The 8,357-nt window shown below is 42.3% G+C and overlaps 1 protein-coding gene across 1 annotated transcript; it reads left to right on the top strand.

Moving 5' to 3' along the window:
* Positions 1–6,647: 6,647 nt before the first annotated feature.
* On the top strand, positions 6,648–8,151 carry LOC119395668 (uncharacterized). Its single transcript, XM_037662658.1, has 2 exons — positions 6,648–6,934; positions 7,905–8,151. Exons 1-2 carry the CDS (start codon positions 6,648–6,650, stop codon positions 8,149–8,151), a joined length of 534 nt encoding a protein of 177 aa, XP_037518586.1.
* The last annotated feature ends 206 nt before the right edge of the window (positions 8,152–8,357 follow it).

Below are 8,357 nucleotides of genomic sequence, written 5' to 3'. Positions count from 1 at the left end.
TTGTACCGTTTTAAATTGTGCTATACCTTATAGTACGACACAACTTTGAACTTCTTGTACAGTGCTTTGTCAACAAGCTTCAATTTTCATTTCTTTGTTTTAGAAATTGGCATCTGACCTTACCGCACACCACGACCTCTGAGTTCAAATAGTGTCCATCGTCAGTACAGAACAAATCTTCAACATTCTTTCAGTAAAATGGTAACTTTTGATGCCTGTTTTTCTATTTTTAACCGGCTGTACTCCACACTCCATGATTCTGGCTCACTAAGCACTTCTGATATTGTATCTATTGTTAACAACGAGAAGTTTCGTAAAGCATTAGCTAACATTGTATAGTAACAATCACTTGTATCAACTAATGTTACCTGCCCATTTATATGGTTGGTTATTATTGCTACATGTGTCAGTCTCATTATGCCTTAAATAAAAAGAAGCACCTACAGTCTTGTTTTCAACGCTGTATTTTACATGCCCAGCTAATATTGTATAATAATCAAATAACACTCACTTTATTTTTTCATTTTTTATTTCTTTTTTTTTTCATTTCCTCGTTGTACAGTATATTGACATACTCAGCTAGTATTGTATAATTAACAAATATTGTATTAATTGCAGTGTACTGTTACCATTGTTATTATTCGCTCCTTTTGAAGTGTTTCCTCTGTAACCCACTCCCCTCTGTAATGCCGAAAGGCCCTGGGGGTAAATAAATAAATAAATAAATATATTTGACGCATATTTAGCACAAAAAGACGGAGACAAAGAAGAGAACCACACACAGCGCTGCACTCAACTCTGTTGTTGTTGTTGACCTCTCATCATGGCACATACCCAATGGAGGGGATCGGCCAAGTAGATGGTGAATTCGTCCTATATTTTCTGTATGTTTTGACTCCTTATTACGCTATTTGTTTTGAATTAAAGTGTCAATTATGAGTAATGAAAAATTTTAATGCTCGTGGAATTTAGCAAGATATTCTTTTAGTCGCAATGATGTATTCCTGTACAGCAAAGAAAACATCCCTGTGGCTGTACCCCAGGGTAGTGGCCCTAAAAGAAAGAAGAATGGATTCCGATAATTCCAGGCCCGGTTTTCGAAGAGGTGGTACAAGTATTCGTTTCCTGAATGTGTTGAACCGGCGACATGATAGGAAAAAATGACTAATCGTTTCTTCCTCATTACAGAATGGGCACAGAGAGGAGTTTACAAAACCTGATCGATGGAAGTAAAAATTCAGGGAAGTAACGCAGCAACGAATTTTTGTTAGGGCAACTTCCATCAACCTTGAATTAACTAAATCGCTGTGCCAAGGGAATAGAAGGTGTTTGTATTCTGGAGGCGCTGTCAATGCCGAGTCTAATAAGTTTTTTCTAATTGTAAGTGTCCGGAAACGCGCCGTCATGATGTGAGCTGTTGGCAGGAAAACGGGAATTATCGGTGCAGTCAACGACGCCTTTGCAAGGCTGTCCGCCATTTCATTGCGAAACGAGCCCTTGTGGCCAGGTAACCAAATTAAATGAATACATTGTAGATGCGCGGGGACCAGTATTTTAAAGAGATTTGTTATAGGTGTGTCGCCGGATGTGGAAAGCGAAGAGCACACAGACAATGAATAGGCCATTACTGCCGCTACTGTAATTGAAGTACTTAACTTACGTAAAGCCAGAATTATTGCCATAAATTAAGCAAGGAAAACGGGAATAAAATCCGGCAATCGCAATGAAAAAGACCAATCAAGTTCAGGGCAAAATATTCCGATACCAGATGTTTCCTCCGAGTGCGATGCATCCGTTGCAATAAAAACATTCGTTGACATATTTTGTATATGTCCTTGCAACAAACCATTTAAAATGCCGGAAGGTAACAATTTCGCGTGGTTCGGAAAAATATCATGATAAATTATTTCAGGATAGTTATCTTGTGTAGTCAGAGGAAGCAAATCGCAAATTTGTACCTTTAGTAGATCGAGTAACGACTGAACATATACAATTTGTGGTTTATGAAATTTGGGCCAATGCGCTGAGAAAAAGAAGTCAGGGTCCGAGATAAAAATTATCTGATCGCGGATAGAGGGTGATTCGTATAATCTTAAGAAAGTTTGCACCGTTAGAAGGTTAAATCGGCATAAAAGGGGTGGCGTGCGCGCTTCTAGGTATAGCACTACATTTGCAGCATGTTTAGGAAGGCCTAAGCACAGCCGTAGAGCTTCTCTCTCAAGTAGAACCAGCGGCCGAAGCTTGTACGCTGGCGCACCAAAAAATAGAACACAACCAAATTCTAACACCGGCCGGATATGCATTTTATATATCATCAAAAGTGCCTTTCTTCTCATCCCGGATCTACGGCTGCTCACCCTGCGCAAAACACCCATAGCGCGTACTCCTTTTGTCGCGACGTATTCAATATGGGGACCCCAAGTGAGGTGTTCATTATAAATAACTCCAAGGTACTTTAATATTTCGACTTGCGGGATATCTTGGAGCTTATAATTAATAGATATGTGCACAGCGTCTTGAACAGGAAAAACGAGAATGGCACACTTATTGGCATTCAGGTTCAACTGTAACCCATCTAGCCAAATTTCAAGTGTCTTTAAGTATGCTTGCAGTGTACTGTATAGACAATGAATGTCTGGGGCCATCGCAAAGAAAGCAATGTCGTCTGCATAAGTTTTCACATCTGGATGCAGGAGGATAGCACTCAGCAAGATGTTAAACAGAACTGGGGATAGTACGGACCCCTGAGGTACACCCCGAGTTTGTTTGTGTTTAGAAGAGGAGAAGCCGTCTTGAAAACAGTAAAACTCTCTGCCACTTAAAAAATTTAACTGTTGTCAGTTGTGAGTGCAGCGCTGTGTGTGGTTCTCTTCTTTGTCTCCGTCTTTTTGTGCGCCGCTTTTCTTTAAAGATGAATATACACCAACTCGCCCAACTTTCTATTCTGTTACAATATATTTGACGCGTTTTTCTTGCAGAACAGATTTACTTGTCCCTGACACTTGGTGGATAAAACAGAATTTTCTCAATAAAGTAACACAAGTTTAACGAAAGGAATCAGGCCTGATTCCTTTCATTAAACATGCACCAACTAGCCCAGCAAGAAGTTCTACTTGAAAGTAAGACATGCTTACCAGACATGGCCAGCCAACCTTATCTGAAGAGACTGTACTTTTGACAGGGTTTGTACAGGTCCTTAAAAAACCTTAAAAGTGCGTTTTCAAAGCTCTTCATGGTCCTGGAATTGTACTATGTCCTCGAAAACCCTTGAATGTTGGCACCAGTGCAGTCTAATGTCCACAGTGCGACCTGCTTTCTGCTGTAGATTAGCATTGTTGTGGCAAACTTCCAGTTTCAGCAACAATACATCGTGTGAATTTGCCTGTATTCTGTTTGTTTATGCCTTGACTTATCGTTCACTTCATTCCTCACCTGTGAATTCATCTTGCCTCGCTTTCTCTCTCTCTACTTGTCTCCCCACAACTTCACTCTTGTCTCCTGCGTTTATGCTGCTGTTTTCCTTGCCAAGCAGCGGTGCATGTGGTTAGTACACCGTAATTATGTCAAGCCTTGTTAATACTAGAGAAGCCTCCGCTCCTGTCCATAACGTTTGCTGTTTGTTGGGAACTACTTTAGATGCCATCAAGGCTAGCCTTTTCTGCAGTATAATAATACAGTGAAAACTCTCTAACATAACCTGATTTTACGTAGTTCCATATCTAATGAAAAAATTTGCATTCCCCGGCTGGTACACGTAAGGTTCAACGTTGTGGTCAACCCAAATTACCGAAACTAACGTGGAACCAAAATCGATTTAACAAAGTTTTTCTGAAATAAGTTAGTCGAAAAAAGTGCTATTTCCATTTTTTTCACAGGTGGCCTTTTTCACTAATGCTCTTGCATTAAAATGTCTATCACCCATATTCACAAGCCTGGCTTTGTTTTGACAAGGTTACATGCCACCCACTCGCACGGAACATTGGCCTCTGTTACATGCTTGCAAAAGTCAATAAGAAATAAAACTTTTCACATGGCGTGTGTTCAGCATCCGCAGCGGCATTGGCATGCCAAGTGCGGTGGCGTCTGCTTTACGCGCGTCTTTTTTGCAGTTTCGCGCGGTTTCGAGTGGCCGGTCTGTGTTTGTGTCGGCATCATGCCTGCACTCTCCAACCGCACGAAGATTTTAATGATGCTCAAGATGACCCTTTTTCTTACATTGTTAAGGAGAAGACGCGAGCAACGACGGCGTCAGCAGCGCCGACGTTGGTGGGTGCGGCCCGTGTTTTTGAAGAGAAAACAAGAAGGGCTTTACTACACAGCCGTAAGTAGTCTTCATTTTTCACTGTCGCTGTGATCAGTCAAGCCACTGTTGACGAATCGTTCTCGGTCAAGTTTGTCATTGTTGAAGGATGCCTTTCGCTGAAGGTTGTGCGCGCATGTATGTTTTGTGCTTTCCAGAGCGCACAGTTTGGAGTAATCCAAGTGATACTTTCGTGAGAGTTGTAATCTACTGACCTTCTGTAAGCGAACCTGCCTGTTTGCTGAGCACAGATGTGCATTACGGTGCTTACTGTGTCAAAAGGGAGCGAGGGGGGAACGAACAACAAAAAGCCACCCTTGTTGTTTATCAGTAGTTTTCTGTTTTTTTTACAGCGGCAGCAAAACTATAATCGATTAAGTAATAAAATAAAATTGGTTCCTTTACCGGCGGCCAGGTGGGCCGGCGTGAAAACACCAGATTACCATTTGTATTCCGCAACTCTTAGATTTGTACAATTGATTCTACAAATTTTCACGCGCATTGCAGATAATCCGCATGCGAGAGGGAGACCACGTCTTCTTCTACAAGTACTATAGAAAGCTACCGCAACTCTTCGACAAGCTACTGAGCTTAGTGGCTGTGGATCTGACACGGATGCATTGCATCAGGAAGCCCCTGGAGCCTGGAGAACGACTGGCGATAACATTGAGGTTGGTGAGGAAAACTGCTTACCTAGGGGGCACTGTGCATGCGCTGCAATAGTTGCACGGGTACAAGCAGATGTTTGGGCACTATACTTTTTACTACGTAAAAAAAAGAACACAGAGTGAAGCCATGTAGTGTTTCCATCATAAAGTTGATTATCAGTGGGCCGAGCAACGTTGCTTGTTGGGCGAGTTGGAACGAGTCAGTCATAGCGTAGTTCAGCGCAAAAAACAGGCAACAGACGAGTGTCCTTGTCCTCTCACTCGTCTGTTGCCTGTTTTTTGCGCTGAACTACGCTATGAGTGGGCCGAGGCCCAGCCTCTATATACCTAAGCGATGCTGTCTACATGTGCACAATTGCTCATCATATTGGTTTTGCATTACAGCTCGAAGCAGGGGGAAGACATGCATATGCATTCTCGGTATCAGTGCCGTAGGCAGAAATTTTTTTCGCGGGGGGGGGGGGGGGGCGGGAGGGCACCTTCTTGATCCGTAATGGGGTCAGGGCAGATAAGTGTGGCGGAGTGTCATTGTGTGCTCTGTATCCAATGGGAAAAAAAATGGGGGGGGGGGGGGGGGCACAGGCCCGGTGTGCTACCCGCTGGCTACGCCACTGCTCTGTATGTAAAAATGCACTGTCCTTCTAGTTTTCTTCTTTGTTGTATCATTTCGTTTCTGGTATAAATGGAAAAATACTTTTTTAAGACTGCTGTGCAATGTGTTACTTTTAACTTTCGTTTCTGAAATGTTCTCTGCACAAATTTCGCTACAACATAATAAAACTCAACTAGGTTGTTACGAGGTGGCATAAATGTAATAATCTTCAGATCATCTCCTTTCAATATATTCATTGGCGAGTGCTTACTCTGGCACTGTATTGCATATAACTAGAAATTCTAGCAAATTAATGTTTTGCAAACTTATCTCGATGAAGTGCCCATAAATGCGGGTTCCTTAAATTGATTGCCACTTGTATTTTTATTTGTCGTTACAGCTACCTGCCCTCCGGGCAGGAGATATGCCAAGTAGCACTAGCATATCGTGTAGGTATTGAAACTGCCAGACAGTGCATTCATGACACATGCCGAGCTATATGGGAGCGTCTCAAGGATCACTTTATGCAAGTGAATGAACCATTATATTTTTGTAGCTGCTATACTGGTACGAATATTAATGACTAATAACATCTATTCTAGACACCCTCACAAGATGTGTGGAAGAAGGTTCCCAATGAATTTTGTACTCGGTGGCAATTCCCCAACTGCCTGGGAGCCGTAGATGGAAAGCAGTTGGCAAGCACATGCCCTAAAAATTCTGGAAGTCTGTACTACAACTACAAGGTAAAAAGTGACATTTTCAACTTATTTGCATTAAATTTTCAGTAATTTTGCAAGCCCTTAAACAATGATCTGCAGCAAGGGTGCAGACAGGATTTTATATTGCGGACAAACTTGACACCTTGTTGTGCATTTCTGCATGTACACATTACAATGGCTGTAAATATATTGAGGGAGATTGATCCGTCTCTCCCACGTGGTTAAGGCCGTTGCCTGCAGCTGGGACTCTTATACCAAGTGTTGTTTCCTAAGCGTGAGTCTTAAATTACCTTTACAGTGACTGTTTGCAAACACATGCCTGCACTCGACATTTTTCATTTCAGGGTACATGCTCAATTGTCCTCATGGCTGTCGTTGACAGCGCTTGCGAATATGTTCTTGTTGATGTGGGGGCTGAGGGCCGGCAAAGTGACGGAGGCATATTTAAGAACAGTAAATTTGGCAAGGCTCTTACTGATGGCAATCTCAACATACCCTCACTTGGTGTGCTTCCTGGGACAAGGACAGCTGTGCCTTATGCCTTTGTTGAGGATGAGGCATTTCAGCGCCGAAGAGACATTATGCGCCCATTTCCAGAAAAGCACCCCGAGGACGAGCGAAGGGTATTCAACTATAGGTCGAGCCGAGCGAGGTATGTCATTCTGGTCAGCAAACATGCTGCACATTTCATGGGTGAAGCCTGGTATAAGAAGTCGTATTTGCAAATTTTTCCCCTCAAATGAAGGCACTGTTGAAAAAGATGCGTGCACAAGGATAAAGTAGACAGGACAAGCGCTACACTCATAAAAAAGAAATCGAGTATATGGGGAATATTCCTGCCAAACAACTATAATCGTCGTCCAGCTCGCATACTTTCCAAGCGTTATCACTGCGGTCCCAGCTCTTCCTGGTCACGAACGACGCGCACATTATCAGCGTGACATAGCATTCTTGATAGGAAAGTGACAAGAGCTGCGTTTTCAAGAAAGGAAACGCGAGCAAGCCAGATGAAGTTCTTTATTGTGAGTGTTATGTTTTCTAATTGTTAAATTGTGTTGTTATGGATGAAGCTGGTGTTAGAATATGTTCCATGCTTCCTTTCTGAACAAGAAGCATATTTCTCTTTTAATAAATTTGCCTTTTCTTCTTTCATTGGTTTGTTTACAGGGATAAATGAACTATCCCAAAACCTACATTCATATCAGATTATACACGAACAAAGTCAAAATGGTTGCATGGTTTCCTAATGGCTGGTGTCTGTGGTCTGTTCCTACACAACCAGCTCACACCAGTAATGTCATGGCAAACAAAATACAGAAGCTTTGTGTTTTGAAGGAAAGAACACGCTCTATTTCTGGCTGCATGCAGCATTATATGCAGATGTGAAATTGCACTGTGCTTAATGGGTATTTCAATAACCCATCAAATTATGTACTGCAGGAAGCACTAATGTAAGATAGTGAAAACATGTGGTAGTACTTCTTGACGCTGGTATTCTTTAAATCTGCTCCTACAACAGGCATTAAAGTGTTCTCCTAAATGTAGTCTAGTGGACGAAGTTCTTGTAAATTGCATTCATAAAAGCAGTGGTTCATTTAAACACATTTGTTTTCTTTTGACAGACGATACGCTGAAAATACGTTCGGCATCACAGCAGCAAGATGGCGTATCATTCTTCGAACCGTCAATTTGAAACCCGAACATGCGGACTACGTTGTTAAAACTGCCTATGTCCTCCACAACTTCCTCACTGTCCACAACCCATTGTCTGAGAAATGCAATGACCACGTGGACATGTATGGCAATGTTGTGGCAGGACAGTGGCGCCGAGGCATTCCAGACGAAGTGATGGAGAACAGAGTGACATAGTTTTTTGCCCTTGAGAACACAAAGTCAAAGAACTTCGAAACTGATGCAGCACGAGCAAGAAACTTGTTCACGGCTTTCTTCTGCAGCAAAGCTGGCGAAGTCCGTGGCAGTGGGCACAACCAGGTGTTTCAAAAGAAGGTGCTTTGAAGCATCTGCAGGAGCGGAATGTTTATGACCTACAGTAATGGTAAGTGTTTCTTAATGCA

The sequence above is a fragment of the Rhipicephalus sanguineus genome, chromosome 6 (assembly GCF_013339695.2).
Source record: "Rhipicephalus sanguineus isolate Rsan-2018 chromosome 6, BIME_Rsan_1.4, whole genome shotgun sequence".
NCBI classification, from domain to species: Eukaryota; Metazoa; Arthropoda; class Arachnida; order Ixodida; family Ixodidae; genus Rhipicephalus; species Rhipicephalus sanguineus.
The sequence above is the reverse complement of the archived record's forward strand: the minus strand, read 5'-3'. Positions and strand labels throughout refer to the sequence as shown.

Bases quoted from the DNA above. Each gene is read 5' to 3' on its own strand.
- LOC119395668 (XM_037662658.1), top strand. From the start codon at position 6,648: ATGGCTGTCGTTGACAGCGCTTGCGAATATGTTCTTGTTGATGTGGGG. The intron at 6,935-7,904 runs GTATGTCATTCT...TTCTTTTGACAG, and splicing joins TATAGGTCGAGCCGAGCGAG to ACGATACGCTGAAAATACGT.